Here is a 23,551-nt window from a genome sequence, read left to right as displayed (position 1 = left end):
AATCCTACCCAGGTTCTAACGTGAATTAACCCTTGTCTCCTGTTCTACATACTTTGTACACATAAATAACATTATTGCTAATTAAATTTTAGATAAATCACTCATACCTCCAAGCATATCGATAGAACATGGACAGAAGATTACTGGCAACTGGGGAAAAAAAAGTTTTACTAGAATTCTGAAATCAATGACACTCATCATATTAGAACAAGAATTAAATATCACAAATGAACTTGATAAGCCTTTTACTGAATTAAACAACATAAATTATGTATAAAGTCAGAAAAAAAAAACTGATGTGGAGAAAACTAAACTAGCATGACCTCCTCTGTCTTTAAAATTTGTACAAAAAACCCAACAACTTCCAATTAATTGAGCTCAGTGCTTATTTACAGGTTTAAACATGTTAACAGGTCAGAGACGCACACACAAAAGGTAGTTCAGTCATCTGAGCCATTAGTCCGAGTTTTCTGGTCACCATCTTCAGGATGTTCATCCTGTGTTAGACAGACAATGTTTAAACATTTATATACAGTGAAAATCACAGATATATTTTTTAAAAAATAAATAAATAAATAAAATCACAATTATGAGAGCGAGTCTGAGTTTATACATACATTAGGTACGATGCTCTGCAGGTCCTTCATTACTGTGCTAAGGCTTAGCAGAGTCCTACGAAGCTGCTCCCGGTAGCTGCTCTTCTGCTGTTCACATGCTCTGAGGTTCTTTTCTGTATCTTTCAGGCTGGATTTCACCTGCTCCAGGTCTCTCATCAGACTGCGGTTAGTTGACTCCATTTCTGATATGTGTTTGGCGTCTTCCTCTGCAATACAAAACACGGCTTCAGAGACGATACTTAACATGACGGCTACACACAGCAACATTTATTTTGGTTTGGGCTGATAAAATTTAATTAATACAGTAATTAAGTACACTATATGGGCTTCATTTTGTGGAGACCTGAGCATCATATGTGGGCGTTCTACACACTGTGGCTATAAATTTATAAGCATACAATTTTCTAGAATGTTTTTGTATGCTTCAACCCCGTTGAAAAAACGTTAGGATGTACTGGAACACAGGCAGCCTCAACAGACATCATGAATGAAGTGAATGAGCAAATCCCCACATCCAAAAGATTTTCTGTAAGAGTAGACAGCAACAAAGAGTGGACCAACGTTTTTGCCAATGGTTTTGGAATGGGAAATTCAACAAGACTGTAATGGTGCACATACTTTTGGCCCTATAATGCAAGTAAGTAAAAGATTGAATTAATGAATACAAGGACAATTACTATAATAGCAAATAATGCTTGAAGAAACAGCTCAACTATATTTATATTATTAAAATATAAAAAAATAAAAGAAATCCTTGCTCGTTTGACAAAATATTGTCATTGGGCAAAGGGCAACCAACAACAATACCAAAACAGTGGTGAACTGACCATTAAGAATGCAATTAAACTTGAACAGCATTAAGCCAGTAATGCTAGTCAGAGAAAGTAAGCTTAAACAAGCAGCCAACAGAATCAGTGGGGATGCATCTGCCACCAACAAGTCTAATCTAACCTGTAGGCCACAAATACATTAACAATATACCTTTGCTATTAATGACAACTAATTTAAACATTTAACCTTGACCTTGTGCAAATGAACCCCCCTTTCTTGTGATATCATTCTAACGTGACAGAGACTGTATACTTTACCCATTTTACTGTCCTGCTGAATGAGTTTCTGTTCAATCTCCTCTCTGGCTTTCTCACTCTTGTCCAGTTTCTGTAGCATGCTGCCCACATCTACCATAGCTCCATTATAAACGATAAGGCTGCCTGAGTCACTGTCCTCTGTCTCACGTTTTGTCTTCTGACTGGGCAGCAGAGGTCTGTTCCCTGTAAGCCATATCAGCAAAACACGGTTAATCACCAATGATAACTTTTAAATGGATAAATTTTCAGTAATGCTGTTTTACTGTCCAAGTCGTATTGTTACTTACCCAAGGAGTTTTCGAGTTGAGAGTCAGCAGTCACGACTGGGCTGGGTTCATCTTTGGCTCGGTCCGTTAGCTTTCTGTAGTAGCAGCACTCCTTTACTAACGGCTTGCTCAACAGTTTCTTCACCTACAAAAAAAAAAAATTCTGTTAGCACTACCACATAATCAAACACTCCCTTATAAATAGTTAAGACAATGACATGTGTTCTATTAGCTATCAAATATAAATTACATAGTGTTATAAAAACTACTGCTTTAAAACAATTCCTTTAAATCTATAATACCTGAGCTCTTGAGAGATGCAAACCCAATGTGTACATAATTTCCTCCAGATCTTTCTCCAGTAAGTAGCCACAGTGGCTTTGGTCAAAGTACACAAAAGCCATCAGGAGATCTTTGTCATATGTGACCATCTGCTTCTTTTTGTCATCCTACAGACAGAAGAGGCATTTAATCACAGATTTGGAGGTGTGTAAAACAAATGCTCATGAAGAATTACATAAACCACAACCAGCTCACCTTATCTTTAGATGATCTATCCCTTGATTTTCTGTCATCGCGGCGGTCATCCCTCCTATCCCTCCCGTTGGAATCGTCGTCATCTTTGTCTGTGAATTATGACCGATGTTTAGCTAATTCGTTTGTACAATATTAAAGAAATTAATTTCTTATAAAGTATACAAGTTATACCTTCATCGTCATATTCATCAGCGTCCTCAGCCTCCATCGGATCATACTCATCAGCATTGTTATTGCTGCTTTCATCTTCATTATCATCATCATCTTTGGATTCTTCTTTCTTCAACGTCCTCTCCTTGTCTTCATCCTATTAAACATGTGGAAAGGGTGGCTCTGATTTAGTCATACAATCGACAAGACCAGTGTGCTTATTGGATAGCTATTTGGTTGCAGTGTTTATTGGTCAGAAACTTTAACCACTTCCCAATCTCACCAGCAGGTAGTTGTTTGAACTCTATTTACAGCTAGGTTTTTATTTATTTTAGAACATGACTAGGTCAGATTTTAACTAAAGACAAATTTAAATAAAGCACCATTTAGATTATTTAATATATATGAAAGTAAACTACCAAAGTGCATGTTTAGCCTGTTTTAGTTTGCTGGTCAGCACTATATGATGCCTCTTGTACACAAATACATCACTCAACTCAATGAACTGTCAAATTTGCGTGCACTCGTTTTATTACTGATTTTGAGCTGAAGTGCGTGTGAGGACACAGGGAAGCATGTAACATCCACTCACCCTCCTCTTATCCTCATCATCTCTTGATCTTTTTGAGACTGGCTCAGCATTCTCGTCCTCCTTTTCCTTCTTTATATCCCTCCTGTCAACCTCTTTCCTATCTGCATCTTTCCTTGACTTCTCTTTCTTTTCTTTTTTCTCATCCTTATTTGGGAGGGCAATAAGAGCTTTGTAGATCCTGTGGCCAAAATCTCGCTGAAGCATTTCATTGAAAAGTTCAGCAAACAATGAGACCTATACAGAAGTGCAAAAAAAATGCATGAATAAGATGACAGTGAATATGACCAGCTACATTTTACTAAATATGCACATAGTGAGATGTGTTACATAACGATGAATTGCTCTTGCAAGCAATCTTTATCAATTTAAATGTTCAATATATAATAAATGATGATGAAGCTGTTAAAAAGTGGAGTAGGTGTACTAACCTCAAAGGAGTGCTCTTTATTATCCTCCAGCCTGTAGTCCAACAGCACACTCAGAGACATGATGCTGCAGTCAAATTTGCCGTTCTTGGCTGCCCAGTTTGGGTGAACAATGATTGTGGGTTCATCTGGAAGAACATAACGTCTTTCTCTACGCTGACGCTCCAACTCCTCTTGTCGCTTACGTTCCTCTTCCTGTAATGCACATAAAATTCATCTTACTAACCTCAAACACACAGATTCAATTGACTTTTCAATCGAGTCAACATGAGTAAAAATCAGTTTAAGTGATCGTTCACCTCACGATCTTCCTCCGTTCTGCAGGGCTCTTCTTCCTCCACACTGGTAGGCTCAGCTTTCTCAGGCTCTTTAGACTCCTCCACTTGCTCCTCCACTTTCAGCTGCTTCGTGAGCCGTGCTATCAGCTGGGACTTTAGTCCTTTAGAGCTCAGAGAACGGTTTTCCAATTCCTTACGTAGATCGTTCACCTAATTACAAGTACATGTGCACAGATGAAGCAACTGCTCAGTAAGCAATAAGGCCAAAATGATTAGCCAACATTTTACCTTCATAGACTTCGGATCGAGTTTAGACCAGTGAGTGGGGGTAGTAACCTCTTTTGAATCATCTTCATCTTTGTCCTCTTCCTCCTAGACCAGAGAAAAACAGATGAACAAAAAGTTAAACAGTAAATCTGAATTGGTTTTCATTTTTGAAATAAAAAAGTTGATCCGTGCAAGAAGCAAGGTCAAAACAGTCTCTCATTTTCTCCTCCAACTGAGGTCTCGATTTTGAACACAAAAAACAAACGAACCAACAAACAAAAAAACCCCAAACCAAACGTGTCAACTTCTAGTATACATGGGAGCTCTCTAGTTTTTAGAACCGATCCAAACCCCACCCATCGGCCAATCAATGCCAGTTCTGTGGAATACAAAAAGATAATCAATGACAGTGGGTCCAAGAAATGTGACAGATGCACTCAGATGGTCTCCAACTCAGTGTGTGTAAGGATTCCCTATAACTATAATTTGCAACTTATATTTTTTTTTATATCTCTTTTCTCTCATTTTTAACATTTAGTCATAGAGGACTGTCCTTGGTTCAACCAACCTCCCTGGAGAAATCAAGTCCACAAGTCTAGGTACAGTCCAATCAGAGAATATAGCAAAAAATAAAAATCAAACTCAAAATAAGGACAGACAAGAAATAAAACCTAAGGAATTTTCAGAATTCATCAGATATTGATTTGAAATATAAAATTAATTATAACAGAAAACATTCTAAAAACACACACATTTTACAACAACTGGTTCTCCAGATTCCAGCATGCCATTTCATAATGTCAGCAATCTGCAAATGAATCTAGGGGCAACTCTCATAAGAAATCTGTGGAATTTAAGTATAATTTATATTTACCCTACACGAAAATCTGCTACGTTTCTCATTAAAATGTATGATCAGGCAGAGCTAGAATCTGTTTTACCAGTGGAAGCAGTCTCATTAAAGTATGTCCTAATCTGTTCCGCTGTGTGTGACTGCAGGCTGGGTGGGGTGGGGTGTGGTGGCAAGGGCAGTGCTGGGAGAGCAAGTAGAGGAAGCAGGAGGGGATGGGGTTGAGGAAAAAGGATGGACACACAGGGACAGTAAAAAAAGGGGCTTTTGTATGATGCCTGTGTTTGTTTTTGTGTATTTGAGTGTTTTGTCTGTCTATTCCTGTGCCTGTGAGAAGCGGAAATGAGAAGAGAAGGATTAGCATTCAGTGCCTGTTCTCCATCAGCCTCCTTCCGTTCAGCCAAGAGTTTCTCTGCCAGCTGCTCCTTGAGTCCGCGGGACAGTCCTTCCCACTCTGAGCGGGTAGGAAGACAATGCCAAACATCCGGGAGAAATAAAACCACTGTCTCCACATGTGCGGGAACTGTCCGCCCTTTGTGAGTCTCCTCAGGGCGGTGATAGCGAATCTCTGCAAAACGATACCTGTCGCAAAGGAAGAAGTGCATTGGAAAGAAACATTCTGTCAGACATCACAAGGCCTAACCCCAATACACTTCCATACACACACACACAGCTCCAAACCCACTGCCCCACTTTGTGGTAAATGACCCCAGAATAGGACATGAAAATAAGTCTGCAGCTCTCCACAGTAGGATCTCACGATGAACAGCAGCCATGTATTGGGAAAATTGACAGACAGAATAAACAAAAACGGACAACAAATCTGACATTTTTCGCCTGCCCTCCTGCCAGACCCCTCCCCTTAGAAACTGAGAGTCTGAACTGGATGCTTGTGAGGGATAGCTTATAAACCACAAAGTTGTGAGAGGAAGACAAATTCAAAGACACAGTGAAAGCAAGTTAAATATATAAGATATTTAACATGTCAAATGTCATAAAACAGAATGTAATGGTGGCGACTCCTCTTCTGGCTCTGCTTTTCTAGCAACAGATTAAGTGCATTCAACCACATAGAGGCATGACTGTTACACACATTAGCAAAAAGGACATTGCAAAGTAAAGATAAAAAGAGCAAAAAAAATAAATTACAGTTAAGTAAACAAATAAGCCCCTGACATGTCAGAGCTTTGTCAAAACCATGCAGTGAGTCACAGACTGCTGATGTTTTTAGTTGGTGTTTTTAGCATTGCTCAGGACTAGTACTGACAAATGCACACAGAAAAAACGAGACAAATTAGAACAACTTTGGAAAAGAGCTGTACTTACCACTGGGTACACAAACTCAGATCAATGCCTGTCAGAGCCTTACAACAACGTATTGCTGTTTTTATAAGGACTGAGGGATCGTTCTCTGGGTCGGCTCCATCCAGGGATGGAGACCAGTGGCCACCAATCGCCATGGCCTCATCTTTGCCCCTCATCCCAACCAAGAACTGAGAAGAAACAAGTTAACAAAAAAAAAAATCATATGCTTTACCCAATAGAGGGCTAAAGAGGTATTAAAGCATTCTGCACTTAAACTAGACAAAGGCATCAGTTAAACCCAGCTCCCATTAAAAGGTAACGACACCCAGCTTCATTGTTTGAAAAACAGGATAAGACACTTGACATTCAGCATTTAGAGAGGCAGAAAAAAAACGACAAGCAATCCGTTGGTTATTGAATAACTAGCTGAATAGCCTTAATGAAACAATACATGAACCTCTGCTGAATAATGACACCCAGAAGTAGGCTACTAACTACCACAAACTAAGTTGGCTGTAGTTTGGTGTGAATTAGGATGTGTGACAACTATAATCTGGCTTTACCTTTATGAGGCGGGCTGGGTGCTGGAAAGAGTCCCTCAGTTCTTGAGGATCATCAGCCAAGGCACAAGATTTGTGATATAGTTCATCCAGACTTGGGTTTGCAAGCAGCATCACCTAAACCGAAACCACAAGCCATTTTTATTAGGTAGCATTCACATACAAGAATACACAAAAAAAAACCTTACACGCAAGAAAAATGCCAAAAAAAAAAAAAAAGATAAAACAGTGAATGCGTCTTCACACCTTAGCACTGTAGGTATGATTGGCATCAGGAGGGTCCAGTACAGCTGTGTTCTTCACTAAAGAGTCTACTTCTTTATGCATGATGTGGAAGTTACAGTAGTTCCCAAAAGTAAATGGTCGTGATAAGGGGAAGGCATCCACCCAGGTGAATACAGCATCAAAGAAGTCACTTGGGATGTAAAGACTCTGATACCTTCGTCGAAGCTCCATGATGTCACAATTATATCTGTGGAGTGAACACACACACGTTTAATGTAATATATGTATTTTACATGCATGTTAATTTGCTGTGTAATAGTAAACAATGTGCACAAGTCTTACCCATCCAAGGAGAACTTGGAGAACTGTACGGTATATCGTGGCACAACTCTGCGTGGACGTCTAGGAGAACGATCTCTTCGGGGTGAACGGTCCCTTGAACGCTTGCGTGCTGGGGAACGCTCTCTGGATCGCCTCCGCTCTCTGTCTCTCTCCCGACTGCATGCAAATAATTATTTAATTACATACAAAGAAACTCCACATGGACTGTAACTCCGGCATGCATATTACTTTGGTAGTGTTCAAGTAAAGAGACAGGATATGTTGAGAGTTGGACATAAAACCTCCACTCTGCTATTCAGCAATACACAACACAAATATATAATGTCAAATTCTACAGTTAAGACATATAGCTGCAATTAACGTATTGCAAATGTACATTAAGACTGATCTACAGAAAGTGTAATTAATAAACAAACAAAAAACAAATAGTGACCTTCTGTCTTCTTTCCTCAGAATGAGTTCTGGTCGATCGCTGCGGCTGGGAAAGCGAGGAGAGGGGTCTATGCGTCTCACAGGCTGAGGCTGGGGCATCATCCGCACTGGAGGTTGAAGCAACCCCCCTGAAAAGACTGAATCTACAAGACAGACAGAAGCAACAGCTAAAACAGAGCACAGAGTAGTAATACCATCTCTCGTTTGGCCTGAGCTCAGAACCTGTTGGGACACTGGCTTATGTTACCCTACCTTTTGGCGGTGGCTGAGGAAGAAGAGGTTGGGGAGGATTCTGGAGCAACGGAGCAAGAGAAGCTGCTGAAAGCTGAGCTTGGAGCAGGGAGGGAGGGGGACCCTGTGCCGGCACACTGAACGTGGTAGGTGGAGGTAGAGACTGAATCATGGAAGGGCCTGGCTTCATCATGTTCGGAGCAGGGGGCTGGCTCTGAAACATGTAGTACACAAGAGTTCAAAGAAGGCAGAGGAATACAGCAGCCACTTTGGGACTAGCCTGTTGGCAGTGGTGCTTGCCACATACATATAGGTGCTTGGAATTGTGGGGTTTTTTTTGTTTGTTTTTTTTGCAATTTACCACAGACAAAATGTTTCACTTCCATCACATGAATCTGAGTGACCTATTATGAAGGTTATGACCTGAGGGAAAGGTTTGTTAAAACACAAAGAACCCAGTGACAAGAAGAAACAAAGAACTCCAAGAAAAGGAGACAAGGAAAGAATTAGTAAGGAAGTAGTTCAAATACCAAATCAATTATTTATCACTTTCGGCCACTGCCTAAATACAGAAATCCAAGACTGTCATTAAAGATCATTCAGGCCCAGAGGTAAAATACACCTTAAAATTCCTAGCAAATTATCAGTACTCTCTCCTGGGACCGCAAGAGATCATGAGAGACTGCAAAATTATGCAGAAGTGCAGAGGCATCCTCAGTATTACACTTCAAAGTACTTGGTTAGTTACACAGCACAATACAGACATCATCTTGACTATGCTTGATTTATCATGCACTTTATTACTATTAAACGAACACGGAGTAAATCTGGGGTGGGGGTGGGGGTGTTCCGCCAAGCCCTAATTTCCAAAGACTGTTTAGCTAAAGACAAACTACAAGTAGTGAGCAAATAGGGTATAAAAACAAACAAGCATAAAGCTGTAAACCAAAGCAGAAGCCGTAAAATTTTAGCCACAGCTCATTTTTAGAATAAAGGAAGGGCAGCAAAGAACTGTGACTAGCTCCTGTGCAATGGAAAAAAAAGAAGCAGTATATTCAGTTCATTCATGCCATGGAAGTATTGTGGTAATTAAACAATGGAACTGTTCTTAAGGTTGTTCCAACTCATTTGCCTGGAAGCTCAGGCAATGCACACAACACCAAAATAAATGCATTCAGTAGCTAGCAAGCTTTCTTGATATGCTATGCTAGCAAGCACTTAGTAAAAACAGTTTATTGGTCTTCAGTCATCACTTTTAACCTGGGCAGGGTCTCAGTGGATCCTATCCGATCCACCATCAATCCTCTTGTTATAGGATAAGGTTTTGTTCTTTTACCTGGTACAACAAACATGAACGGAATTTTTACTGAATGTGTTTTACTTGCCTTAAGCAGCAGTCATATTAATCTGCATGGTGGAGAAGAGCACAATTTTCCGTAAATAGCTCACAAAAGCATTTTTCTACCAGAGAAGGTAACATTCCCAAATCTTATCCAGCAGTTAAACTCCAGACATTTATACTCTAAACTACCCTTACCCATGCAAGTTGTTTGTATGACTGTGTTTGAATGTAACTAGAGAAGATTGAGTTTGGGAATTATACAAAAGATATTAATTTCTTTTACAAGCTGAAAACTCACAACATGACATGAATGCACTATTAGAAAACGATGATAAGAGGGAACACTTCAAAAGACAAAGGTTACATTTGGTCTTGAATCCACCGCTGTGTGTATGTCAGTGTAGCGCTGTACTCCTGCGTCAGAGTAAAAGCTGGACAGCTGTGGGGAAACCTGAGGTAAGGGCTGGGCCGCCTGGTGCAATATGGAGATTAAGAGCACAGTAATCAACATCACCGCAATGACATCTATAGAAAGCAATAAAGAACCAATTATCTTGGTTATTTGAATTTTTGGTGGAGGATCAGTTTGGCAAATGTTTTTGCTCACCGTTTGGTTGGGTAACTGAGGTAAAGTCTGTATGCGCTGGGCGTTCCATTTGAAGGGCATGTTGGGATTATAGACGGCCTCCACCAGAACACGGTCACCCACTTGGGGTGTTTTTCCCTTCACAGCACTAGAAACACAACAGAAACCCGGGTTCATAATCAGCATTTTTTTTAAAAATCCATTATTTAAAAGCCATCCAAAACACAGTAGCACCATTAATTCGTACCTAAGCTGGAAGAAGACATCTTCATCCACAAACCCAAATGTATCGTGCAGCTTGTTGACAACCCCAGTGAATACACGCTGTTTTTGTGGCTGAGTCTGCTGCTGATGGCTGGACCGGGGGGTCGGGTACGATACTGTGATCTGTGCCGTCTGCTGTGGGTTCGACAAACTCATACTGGTCGGCAAAGCAACAGGGGGCTGGGGAAAACAATCCAGATGTCTTAAATGTCAGAAAACCACATATATCATACATTTATACCAACATGCACCATATTAGGTTCATGGTTCATTAGAAAAGTAGGCCACATGCCATAGAAAGCATTTCATAACAATGCTGCCTGACAATGTTCAACATAGAAGCACATACATAAAATGTGGCTGGAATGGCGACACTTCGTATTTTAATATATTCTAACATTATATTTAAAATGAGGCCAAAAGTTTACAGAGACCTAGGCTAAACTGATTCAAAAAGTGGTTTATACAATCCCGTAAAATAGGTAAACTATTAAAAAAAATAATAATAGGAACTAACTGCAGTAATAAATGTATGTATGATTTGGCCTAAACTCTAGCATGGCAAGTTCACATCATTACATTTTGTTGAATGCAAATCGGTTTAATGGAGCAACATATAATCATCAACTTTACCTGTGAAAGCAGAGCAGGCTGAGGCTGTGGAAGCTGTCAACAGCAAAAAAAAAAAAAAAGAGAGAAGAAGAATGAAAACAGCAGTAATTACAGAACAATTACAAAGCAACAAGAGAAAAACTATTTATGAAGCTTGAAACAAGTCAGCCTAGGGTTTGCCCGAACATGCTGTTAGAATGCAGCATCAATTTTCACCTGAATAAAAACCAAACCAATCAACAAGCTGCCAACTAGCTATGAGGAGAGAAATCAACCCTGAGTCTTGCCAAGACTCATCCAACATGTTTACTGCACAAGCTGTCATCATTAAGCAGTTCCTGAACTCACCTGTAATGATGTTTTTTAATAATTAATAAGGAGCTAAATCATATAAATACAAATGTTAGTTTTTTTTTAGTTAAAGAGTATAATTTAAAACATGTCTAGCAGTGCATCACATCCAGATTTGAGGGAGCGGAATTTTAATCAAATCACCAAAAATCCATCGGCAGCCAAGACTGTGTAAGTACCAACTATGTTAAAAAGGGCACCACATGTCATTCATACAACTGCGACAAGAGATCCTGTGCAAAATCTAAAAGCCTCTACAAGATCACAAAGTGTCCACTGTAGCTTTACCATGAAGCTTGTTTAAAGTTGAGAGCTAATTTGCTTGTAAATCCTGGCAGGCAAATGTATTTGCCTTTTTTTGGCTGACTCATTTATTATCAGGAATAGTCTGTTTATATTTCCACTACTATGATGGGAAACAGGGTAGGCATTCACATTACAGGTGGCACAAATCATTTCCTTTGTAAAATGCCAAAAGGATCTAAATATTAAAAGTCTAATCATTTTAAACTCGAGTTAAGAGTCACGTTTCTATGTGCTCCTATACATAACATTAAATAAAATGTAAGAATTTCTGACTGTCTGTTGTTTATCATTAGACCAACCTCCACAGTGTGTCAACAGTGGTTATAAGCAAAAGCTATGCATCTTTTTCTCACCCTTACTGTGAACAGCAGATAAGCCATCTGTTTGTGCCACTGGTTCACTCAATTAATTACTTTATGTGTCATGAATCTCATAGATGTTTTCTGCACCCTTAAATTAAAAAGGTGCTGCATTTAGATGTGAATTTAACGAACAATGTAGTAATGAGATATTACTTTGAGATACTAAAATGCAAAGAATCAGAGCTATTTAATTAAGCAATGCACGTTACATTTTATATGTATTTTCCTGTAAGAAATGCATATTCTACTGATTATAGATTACTCTAATGCTATGAAAGTATAAAAGGCTGATCACGTTTTTTGGGGCAAAAAGCTTTAACACCTGCTACAAAAATGGATGAACATGAGTACCTGATGTGGGACATTGTAGAGTGTCTGTTGAGGAGGTGGCTGTGGCGGGGGAGCTTGAGGTGGCTGCTGCTGCTGCTGCTGTTGCTGCTGGTACTGCTGCAGGGCTGAATTAATCTGAGACTAAAATTAAAACACACAGCAGAGCTTTGCGTTTATTCACTGCAGCTGTGAATTGAGTTGAGTTGAGCTGAGCTAGAAAACACTCATATTCCAGTACAGCGTCAACATTCAGACCACCAGCATGAACTCTTTAAAACAACATTAGAACTTTATGATCCTTGGCAAGCAAATGCTGTACTGTTGGAATGTGAATATTGTGCTTTCTGAGTGAGTGCATTCATGCCAGATTTCCAGCACTTTAACACATGAACACAGCAGAGTATTGTGCAACATCACACCAACTCACCTGCTGTAGTGCAGCTGCGGCAGCTGCGGCTGCCTGCTGTTGGAGAGCCGCGGTCTGCTGGGAAATCTGGTAATTGGCAGCGGACTGCGTGTTAAGAGACGCTGCAGCCAAGGCAGACTGCTGGGAGTACATAGAGGGGGAAGCACCTAAAAGAGACGGCTGCTGAACACCTAAAGCTGTAGCAGGACAGACAGGACAAAAGAAGTTATATGCAATTTTCCAGAGCCAAACTCTGACAGAACAGAATCCAGAACAAAGCAGACTAAACCTAATCCAAAGTACCCTGCAGTGAACACTGAACAAACAAGGATACAAAACACTAAATCTTTAATCTTCACAACTGGTTACTGAGGATGTAAGGAGATTACCAGGAATAATAAAACAAAAAACTTAGCTTATTGTATTACTCACAGTGTAAACTGTTCAAGTCAATGGACTGTGCAGAATGTCCAGGCTGAGACACCGCGGTGGCCGCAAACTGGGCCGCCCATGGAGGGTTCTTCTGTCCCCCGAACTGAGCCATGGAGGACGGCTTACGATACTGACGCCCCAGCAGCAAATGATGTCCTGTGGAAATGGTGATGTCACTTAAACCAACAATACTTTAAACCAGGAGTTCTCAGTGTTTTGCAGCCAGGAACCGCCATAGCCATAAGCAATGCCACAGGCCATCTCAGTATACATTTATTTTGTAAATGCAATCTAACTATTTACATACCAGTCTTATTATTTAATGTGTAAATAATTATTAATAATTAATATGTGCAAAATAATATTTTGACTCACAAAACACATTTTTAGTAAAATAGTTATTAGATTTAGGCAGACATTATTTATAGACTGAAACTTGGATTAAACCAATAATACTATTACTAATACAATTAATTTTTTTTTTTTTTAAATCAAACAAAAATCAAAAGGTGGCAATATTTATTAAACCAAATTTGATAATGGAATATATTTATTTAAAAAAAAAATAAAACTCCTGGCCAGGCCTCATGGACCCCACTTTGAGAATGACAGCAATTAAGCCATGGCAATCAATACATTGTGTTGTCAAAAGTTTTGGGACACCTAATATGTAATACGGCGTTGACCCATCCATTGCAGCTATAACAGAATTTTTGTCCATTCCACTAGAAGCACATTTGTGAGGTCAGGCACTGATGCTGGACGACAAGGTCTGGCTCGCAGTCTCCACTGTAATCCATTCCAAAGGTGTTCTATCAGGTTGAGGTCAGGACTCTGTGACACCAAACTCACTCATCCATGACTTTATGCACCTTGCTTTGTGCACTGGTGTGCAGTCATGTTGGAACAGGAAGGGGTCATCCCCAAACTGCTCCCACAAAGATGGGATCATGAAATTGTCCAAAATGTCTTGGGATGCTGAAGCATTAAGTGTTCCTTACACTGGAACTAAGGCGCCAAGCCCAAACCCTTAATTCAATGATTTGGAGGGGTGTCCCAAAACTTTTGCCGATATAGTGTATGTGGGATTACCTTAGGGTACCATGCTGAGATCTGATGTTATAAATCATCAGCATTTTTTATATATTAGTCTTAATAGTAATATCGCAAAAGAATACAATAACCGGTGTTTTAGTGTGACCATCTTGAGTTAGATCAAAATATATGAGCATGTTAGGGTAAATCTTGCCATTATTAAAACTTTTTTTTTTTGTTTGAAAATGATTCACATTTAACCATGGCACATCACTGATACACCAGTCAGCCTGAACTTACTGAAATTTAATATCGCGATATCCACTTCGTGTCAATATCGAACTGCCTAGCGAGCTTGTTAGCCACAGAGCTAGCGCCTTATCCCAGTCGCACAGCTGTATTCGATACAAAATGTAAACATATGTCTGCTGTAAGGGCGAATTTAAACTACATCAGCTAAATAATCAGCTCGGCTAAAGGCACAAAGTGAACGACAGTGGAGGTTTGCCTGTGGTGCAGAAAACCCAGCGTCGGGAACTGATTCTGTATATATCACCATAAACAACAGCCATGTAAACAGGCCACGGATATTAGCATTCGCTAGCTACCCTGCTCCTTAGCTAACATGGGCTACTAGATAGCTCGCTAGAGCATATAGACAAGCCATATACATACCGGCTATGTGCTAATGCGTTTCTGCAAAATCAACAGCAGCTTTATATTAAAGACGAGACATTTCGCAAGCATGAACAACAAGACTATACAAGGTTTTTTTTCCCACGAAGCAAACTTCTTTATCCACTCACACTTGAAATGTCAAGTCAGCAAACCCTGCACCGCCTGCAGCAGGCTAGCTCACTGTGCTAACGTTAGCCCTGGGCTCCGAGTACGCCGCGCGCTGGGGCACTTTGTTAAGCTGCTCTTTAATTGAGGACCAGTGATTAGCATGTTTGGTTAGCTCGGGGCTATTACTGGACATTCAGTCGACAAGAACCCTTCACGAATTAACAAAGTAAATAACGTCTACCGTCCAACAGGATGCGTGTCACAAGCTTAACAAACATTTCATAAAATGTCCCATAGTGTTATTTATCGTAGACGCTTACCGCTGGTAATGCAAGGAGACACAGCGCTGGTGCGAATGGAGACTGCGCATGCGCATCGTTCAAGTGACGTCAGGCCACTAACGGTTCTAAGTTCTCTTGAATTGTGTATAGAAATTTTGTATAGAAGTTTTCACTGTTGTAATGTGCATGTTTGTGATACTGAATGATACATGCTCTTCTGAAGATATCAGTGAAAACCTGGGTCACCTGTTTTGTTGTTATTGTGATGTATTCTGGTGCGAGTTGAGTCAATATTGTTTCAAGTGGAAAGATTTTTATTTGGTATTTAAATCCAAAACAAGTCTCTGGAAGTTACATGAACTTTCTCATTCTTACAGCAATATTCTGTATCCACAAACAATAAATCATAAAAGTGCTATCTGGACGTGCACAATTTCTGATAGAAATGGAGTATTTAATAGAAATATTAACATTAAGCAATGCAAGTGCTTTAGTGAGTTCATTCCCATGCCATAATTACACCTTTCTTTTTTTTTCTATGTACCATTCGTGATTCAGAGTTATTTTCTGAATTAATATCCTTTATACTGAACCACAACTTTGTTAATTGCTTATGAAATGGTTTATAGCAATATAAAATAAAAAAAGGAAGAAAAAAAGATCTCTTAAAGCAAAGATGAATTACCTCACACAGCAAGGAAGCTATAAAAAATATGTAAAATGTTGCATGTTTATTATATTATATTATATTATATTATATTATATTATATTATATTATATTATATTATATTATATTATATTATATTATATTATATTCTTTGGGTTTTATTCATTTTTTATATTTCTTAGGTTATATTTCTACTTTATAAATGCTATATTTCCTAGGTTAAAAATGGTTCCATCATGCACTCTAACTGGAATATGCACTGCTTTGAAAACAACTTACAACCATATTGACAATCATCGATAACAACCTATTATAAATTTCCAATACCATTTAGCCATTAAAGTTTTTTTAAAGGGTTCTACTTTTAACATACTGTTGATGAGAAACCTTTTGCATGGTACTGGTCTCTTATCACTTAAATGCTTAAAATCCCACAATAACTATCTATGGAGGATCTAATTTTCCTGATTCCTTGGTTAATATTTACTATATATATATATATATATATATATATATATATATATATATATATATATATATATATATATATATATATATTCATATGATACGATTGTACACTAGAGACTATGCTTTCTAAAACAGTAACTAATTTTTATAGCGCATTTCAAAACTTGCCTTTTTGTTCCTCTTGAACAAATTTATTTTCTTGAACAAATGATTTGAACAAAGAATTGAAACCAAATTTCACTGAAAGATAATGTTTTTGAAATCAGTTATTGTCCCTTTACCATATAATAAATATGGTATGTCTCAAGCTTAGATTTATACTAGGTCAGAATAATAATTTATAAATAATTATAATATACATTGATCAGGCATAGCATTATGACCACCTGCATAATATTGTGTTGGTCCCCCTTTTGCTGCCAAAACAGCCCTGACCCGTCGAGGCATGGACTTTACTAGATCCCTGAAGGTGTGCTTTGGTACCTGGCACCAAGAAATTAGCAGTAGATCCCCTAGGTCCTGTAAGTTGCAAGGTGAGGCCCTTGGAGGATGTAAAGGATACTTTTGATAGATACTGACCACTGCAGACCGGGAACACCACCACAAGAGCTGCAGTTTTGGAGATGCTCTGATCCAGTTGTCTAGCCATCACAATTTGGCCCTTCATCAAACTCGCTCAAATCCTTACGCTTGCCCATTTTTCCTGCTTCTAACACATCAACTTTGAGGAAAAATGTTCACTTGCTGCCTAATATATCCCACCCACTAACAGGTGCCATGATGAGGAGATAATCAGTGTTATTCACGTCACCTCTCAGTGCTCATAATGTTATGCCTGATCAGTGTATAATATTCATTTAAGCATATTTATAAACATTGTCTTATCTTTATTAATTCATTATTATTATTATTAATAATAATGATTATTTCATTATGCATTATCATTCCTTATATTTAAAAAGAAAAGACCAGTTCCAGCAGCTCCATATTGAACAGGTAGTTTCCAAGAGACTGAGGAAATTTTTCTGGTGTATTTCACATGTACTGAATAATGGCCAGACTGCATTCTTATTAATAACATCTATTATTAACCCATGTAAAATAATAATAGTCATAAATTCTACCAAAAGACATACCGATTCCCTCATGTATCTTTAATAACAGCTTTATTCAGATCAGCGTCATGGCAAATACAAAACCTGAACACTGAATGCGAGGTAGAAATACACACTGGATCGCAAGGCACCATAATGGGGAGAGCATGCAAAGCTCAATACAGACAGTTGCTGGCTTTCAGGATCTACAATTTACAGTTTCAAGGTGATATTTACAATACCACCTACACTAAAGCATAATAGACAGGCTTTTGATTGTGAATAGTTTGCTACACATTTCAAGCTACACCTGAATTATATTTGCCTTGTGATTTTAATGGAGTTACAATACTATTTAACTCTAAAGTATTTAGTCCTGTATTTAAATCCTATCTTGAATTATATACAGTGTTGGGTAAAACCATGAGTATGCTGAATTAAAGTTTGAGAACTTATAGCAAAGCTTTGTTAAAAAATGAAAAACTTTTTGTCTTTGACTTTTATTATTTGTAAATAATGCATATTCATATTTTTTATTATTATTTACATTTTGTTTTTTAGTTTAACTGTAGGGTAAAAATTAGATACCTGCTATTTCGTTCACTATAATGTACACAAAAAGTGTGAAGGAGTGTGAATACGTGCAAATGTGTGCGTATGTGTTCATATGATGCAGTGTGACGAACTGGCGTCACATTCAGGATGCATTTCCCCCCCACGCCTGGTGTCCCTGGGGTCGTCTCCAGCTCCACTGATATCTTGACCAGGATAATGTACGATTAATTATTTATTAGAGGCCAGAATACTATTACAACTGTGTATAATGGAGCTGGTCGCTATGGACATGATGAAAATCTTCAGGTCATCAAAACAGCTTGGGACTCATAGCTATGAGTCTTTTAATTTTCTCTCCAGGTCTAAAAACACCTTCATGTTGACTTCATCCACTTCATCCTCCACCTGAACAAATGCAACAGAGAAATGTGTGAGGAGTACACATGAGGTATTGAACTGAAGGATTCAAAAATTTTCCACATTGACCATGTCACTACCTAAAATGATAAGATAATCTCTCACCTGTTCAACATCATCCACCTCTGGAATGTAGAACTGCAGCATGTTCTGTATGCCGCTTTTCAGGGTAACACTGGAACTGGGACAGCCTGTGCAAGAGCCAACCAGCTTCAGCTTCACTGTGCCATCCTCAAAGCCCTTAAAGATGACATCTCCACCATCCTCCTGTACAGTAGGCCTGAGAACCAGAGAACATATCAAGACGCTTTTCTACAATCCTGTACTGTTTCACATAAGTCAACCACTGGCTTAATTTTAGTAATATTGTAATTCTACAAAGAGTAAACAGTTGCTTCAAAGAATAAGCCAAATTGTTTAAAGCAGAGAAAGTGCTGTGCCCTTCTTTGGATCTTTAATTCGCATCCTTTGGATATTTCACATGAATTATTTCTTTCTTGAGGAATTCATCTGAATTTGAAATCTGTTCATTAACCATTTATTATTTACATTTCTGGCATTATTTATTACTTATGGACTTGGATGGTCATCGTCTCATCACTTCACATGTATTAGGCTGAACCGTCTGCACAAGAGTACACTACTAGCGCTTATATAGCTGTTCTTTTCTTAATAGAAGGTTTTAAACCTTAAAAAGTACACACTAGTCGTTATGATCCTCTGTGATAGAAAAAAGGACCTTTACTGGTACTAATACAACAGATGGCAAATCTTTACTTTAATGCAAATGTTCTCTTTTGGTCCGATTTACTGAGTAATTCCTCAATGAAGGAAAATTAGATATATTTTTTCTGTTTGAGAAAACAGCATCTGTTTAGCTTACTCATTAGACAGTCATCCCTAACTATAATGGGAAACCATACAGGGAGAAAGTGAAACTCCTCATGGAGTGGTGCAACCTCCCCAACAACATCAGCAAAACCAAGCAGCTGACTGTTGACTTTAGGTGGGGGATCAGCGTGCACACACCACTAAGCAGAAGGTGATGACGGTAAAAAGGTTATAAAAGTAGTGCAGTATCCAAGAACAATAAATGTGTGGCTATCCTGTTTTGTGTGAAGACACATAAGAAGCTGTTGTGTGTAATGTGGTACATTTGTGTAACATTTTTCATTACTAGAGCAGCACTGTAATACCAGCACAAGGTCCTGTTTAGAGTCTCTGCCATAGCTAGAACTTTCTTAGCTACTGAGGAAAATAATTCTTTAACACTTAGGCTACTAATTAACACTTGTAAGTCCTTCATATGCAAAATCATTTAACATAAGTTACCTGATTCGAGTGTCTAAAAGCTCTTTAATCATTGAGACAATCTCATCCTCCTCCTCTGACGCATCTACAAAATGATAATACAGACAGATTAAAAGATTAAATATCTCAGCACATCAGAGTTTGACATGGATTGAGCTAAACAAAAATCAATTAAACAATTTCTGATATTTACTCCATAATCACTGGAGCTACCAAGACTGACGCTGCTAGCAGTCAGAGACATTGCCATATATTTGCTTTGTTAAGCCACCCAATCTTTTTTTTTTTTTAAATACATGATTTTGTAAAATACCAGGAAGAGTCTGCACTTAGAAATTTAAGTTCAACGTGTTATCTGTATAGCTTTCTGGATCAATTCAACTTCTCCCAGAAGAATGATACCAACCTGCTGTGTGGTAAAAAGTGACTCTAGATGTCCAAGATTTGCTTAAAGTACTGTACATTTCCATTATTTGTTATCTAGCAACTCTTGGACAAAACATTCACCAACCATCAAACATTCCTTGAGTGGCTGATTAATTATGTTTGAGAAGAAATGTCGAAGAAAACTGATCCTTCTGTGAAACTTTTTTTTTTTTGGAAGAAAACAGCTAAAAAACAAAAAAAGCTGCCTGACAATTACCTACATTTACTTTCTGTATCTGTGTTCTGGCAGAATTCCTAATAGCAGACCTTATGGAACAGCTCTGAAGTGCTTTACTTACTGCTCTCTGGATGTGTCACTCCTGTTGTTACAGGTTCTCCACTTTCAAAGAACTTTATGATGATCTCAATTGCATGCTGTTTAATGTCTGCCCACTCGACATCATTTGTCTAGAATCAAGAGCAATGAAGTAGCATCTACTTTTGAAGTTTTGGACAAGTCTAGATAAATACACTTAACATTTGATTTGGTTCACCTTTGTAAGTGTGATGAAATCAGGGCCAAAAAACACACTTTTTACTCCTTCAACCTGAAAAAGATTCCTGTAGAAACAGGGAAAATAATTTTAAAAATCTAGTCTTACATCAATGGTTCATGTCTAATCGGTGACACATGAAATGACATACAAGCAGGTTAAGGAAGTACAGACTAGTTCTGCAATCAAGGGGAACCAAAAGAACAAGGACAAATAGACCAGGCATAACATTAAGTGCTAAACATAGATAAGCTGTCCTTCAATCTTGTCTGTGTTGGCTATGTTCTCCGTCTGAATGTAATTTTCCCAGCTACTCAGTAAAACAGAAAAGCACATTAAAAACACTCATTAAAATAATTTTAACTACAATTATTAAATCATTTTTTGCAGGGACTCGAGATGTTTTACTGATCAGAACAAACTTAAGCAAAAGTTCCATTTGGAGATGTTACCTAGCTAAAGAAGAACAATCTGCAGAATTTGAATTAGGAAAGTCTAGCGTTCCCGTTCCCAGCACAGGTTTCCCGGGAAGGAACTTTAAACTCCTGGGGTTTGGTGTGTCTTCTGTATAAACTGACAGCCATCGTACTGTAAAAAAAAAACAAACACACACATTGATATCACACTAACACCACCACTCAAACATACTGGTTAAATGAAAGCAAACTGTATCCAAAATCTATTTCAACAACCAACCTAGTTAATTTACTTCCATTACTAGATGATGTTGTGGAACCTACATAGCACTGATTACTGAAATCAGATAAATGTTATTTAAATGCCTTTTAATAATAAATACATGGAGAGGCTTCAAAACAACTCACCTGTGAACTGTTTATTCGGTGACTGTTGAACTTGTATACCGTGCTTGTGGACTGACCACAGGGAGCGGCACTGGCTTGTGTCTTTCACTGAAAACCTGTGGAAAATATTTTGCTTCATTTGTTATTTGCTAATCTGAACAATATATCCATTCTAAAATGAGTAGTAAAATGTTTCCAGAGGATTTCCCTGTCTAGTGTAATATTCTAAAACAATTCGACAATTCAGTGCAATTAAGTTTCTAGTCATATCTTTTCTTTTGAAATTGGACCTGTTGAAGTGATAAGTGGAATTCCTTAAGAATCCTCTTTCCATCTAGAAACTGTAAGGAAGTAGGTATATCTCCAAACTGTTCCCACAAAGTTGGGAGCTTGAAATTGTCCAAAATGTCTCGGTATGCTGAAATATTAAGAGTTCCTTTCACTGGAACTAAGGGGCCAAACACAACCCTTGAAGTCAATGATTTGGAGGGGTGTCCCAAATCTTTTGGCAATATAGTGTATGTACAGCTAGACCATGCGGAAGTTCATTGAGACAGAAATACAAACAGCAACAGATGGCATAAAAATAAATTATGAAGTAGCATCACCTTGGGGATTTTTATTCGTGTTTTTTGCTTTTATTCCTGTAATATCTGCACATCATGTGTAACCGCTAGTTATATTGGTGCATTTAGTGACGCATGTAAAAGCATAAAAACTAACAGCAGTTAACCTAACTAACTATCTAGTTTGTTACTTGTGAAAATGTCGCCATTGCATTTCCATTACGCATCAACCTAAACTGTGTCTTTTGTGTCTGAATATATGAGTTAATAAGAAAGAAAAACAAAGCTAGGTTCATATAGCTAACTTTATCGGCATTTGTTCAGCTAGCTAGCCAAGTTCGTCCATTAAACTCTCGGCTATGCTGAACAACGTTACTCCACATTAGCTCAGTAGCTGAGAACGTAAAAATTTCTAAACAACTGTCTTTTTAGTTACAAACCTAAATGAACGCGAAGACTCCTGCAACAGCATGAGCTTCAGGATAGTCCTCCTGAAAGACGCCGCCATGTTGACTGTTATGATATTTAGGACCCTACGTTGTTTATCTAACATTTCTCCTGTAAAGCCAAGAGCTTATGTTAGATATCATAATTTAAAAAAAAAATGAAAAGAAAAAAGACATGAAGCATTAAAAGTGACTGAACACTAAACATCGGATTTTCTAGACAGAATTAATTGTAAATAATGAACTTGTATTTATATTCACAGGGCAGTTGATTAGTCAACTACTTCAGGGGTCCTTAATAAATGACACACAGGCAGCGCTGCGTTCTGCTAATTGTGATGAACTAGTGAAAGTGATTATGGCTGCAGATCTCAAACCCTCAGCCCTGTATATCGATCAGAGTTAATCATCTTTAAAGTCTTACCCTCTAGTTAGCATATTTTTACGATTAAAAATATTTATCTTAGTTAGGCTAAAAAACATATTGGATACCGTTACATTCCTAAAGTTCATGGATTGTGCAATAAAATAGCCATTGTTCTTAAATAAGGAAATAAATAAACCAAAATGAGAAGTGTTCCTTGTCGCTTACTCAGTAATAATCTTGTTTCATGTGATCAATACACCCCCACCCCCCTTAAAACACACTCACACACACACGTTTTACAGTGAAGCTGACTGAAGATAACACTACCAGTATGTATGTAGATAGATAGATAGATAGATAGATAGATAGATAGATAGATAGATAGATAGATAGATAGATAGATAGATAGAAAGAAAATAGTACACCATATAATGAATAAGACTTTTTAGGAGTTTCAGGATGCACCCTAACTTCAGATTTGCTGGGACTGAGTATATATATCTATATTAGTGAGTGAGTGAGAGAGAGAGAGAGAGAGAGAGAGAGAGAGAGAGAGACCCCTTTTTTTTTAATAAGGCTGAAGCCGGTGTTTTTTTCTGCCGCACAATCGCTAGGACTGATATTAAGAAACGCATTAACTACTTAGCAGCAATTAATTTTGGAGCTTCAAAATTTTGGG

At 38.1% G+C, this 23,551-nt stretch overlaps 2 protein-coding genes across 2 annotated transcripts; both read right to left on the bottom strand.

Annotated features, from left to right (window-relative positions):
• Positions 1-151: 151 nt before the first annotated feature.
• ccar1 (cell division cycle and apoptosis regulator 1) lies at positions 152-15,364 on the bottom strand. The gene is made up of 26 exons (XM_058385349.1): positions 15,298-15,364; positions 13,157-13,312; positions 12,746-12,921; positions 12,340-12,459; positions 10,991-11,023; positions 10,341-10,537; positions 10,115-10,241; positions 9,872-9,979; positions 8,187-8,379; positions 7,936-8,077; positions 7,503-7,658; positions 7,182-7,407; positions 6,939-7,052; positions 6,397-6,563; positions 5,442-5,652; positions 4,242-4,325; positions 3,975-4,163; positions 3,679-3,870; positions 3,251-3,484; positions 2,680-2,815; positions 2,509-2,597; positions 2,274-2,420; positions 1,993-2,116; positions 1,706-1,888; positions 618-823; positions 152-497 (listed from the first exon to the last, which is right to left on the bottom strand). Exons 2-26 carry the CDS (start codon positions 13,266-13,268, stop codon positions 441-443), a joined length of 3,723 nt encoding a protein of 1,240 aa, XP_058241332.1. The 5' UTR covers positions 13,269-13,312; positions 15,298-15,364; the 3' UTR covers positions 152-440.
• Positions 15,365-17,542: 2,178 nt separating this feature from the next.
• zgc:110319 (uncharacterized protein LOC796111 homolog) lies at positions 17,543-22,620 on the bottom strand. The gene is made up of 8 exons (XM_058378305.1): positions 22,500-22,620; positions 21,515-21,609; positions 21,143-21,278; positions 20,691-20,757; positions 20,496-20,604; positions 19,792-19,855; positions 18,565-18,739; positions 17,543-18,447 (listed from the first exon to the last, which is right to left on the bottom strand). Exons 1-8 carry the CDS (start codon positions 22,610-22,612, stop codon positions 18,376-18,378), a joined length of 831 nt encoding a protein of 276 aa, XP_058234288.1. The 5' UTR covers positions 22,613-22,620; the 3' UTR covers positions 17,543-18,375.
• Positions 22,621-23,551: the final 931 nt, after the last annotated feature.

The sequence above is a fragment of the Hemibagrus wyckioides genome, linkage group LG03, assembly GCF_019097595.1.
Source record: "Hemibagrus wyckioides isolate EC202008001 linkage group LG03, SWU_Hwy_1.0, whole genome shotgun sequence".
Classification (NCBI taxonomy): Eukaryota; Metazoa; Chordata; class Actinopteri; order Siluriformes; family Bagridae; genus Hemibagrus; species Hemibagrus wyckioides.
This window is presented reverse-complemented; position numbering and strand designations above follow the sequence as displayed.

Coding starts and splice junctions, on each gene's coding strand:
- ccar1 (XM_058385349.1), bottom strand. CDS start 13,268: ATGGCTCAGTTCGGGGGACAGAAGAACCCTCCATGGGCGGCCCAGTTT. Junction 3,871..3,974: donor GAACGGAGGAAGATCGTGAG/GTGAACGATCAC, acceptor TGTGCATTACAG/GAAGAGGAACGTAAGCGACA. Junction 824..1,705: donor TCAGCAGGACAGTAAAATGG/GTAAAGTATACA, acceptor TTTGTATTGCAG/AGGAAGACGCCAAACACATA.
- zgc:110319 (XM_058378305.1), bottom strand. CDS start 22,612: ATGTTAGATAAACAACGTAGGGTCCTAAATATCATAACAGTCAACATG. Junction 20,605..20,690: donor ATTTCATCACACTTACAAAG/GTGAACCAAATC, acceptor TCTTGATTCTAG/ACAAATGATGTCGAGTGGGC. Junction 18,448..18,564: donor AGGTGGATGATGTTGAACAG/GTGAGAGATTAT, acceptor GCATTTGTTCAG/GTGGAGGATGAAGTGGATGA.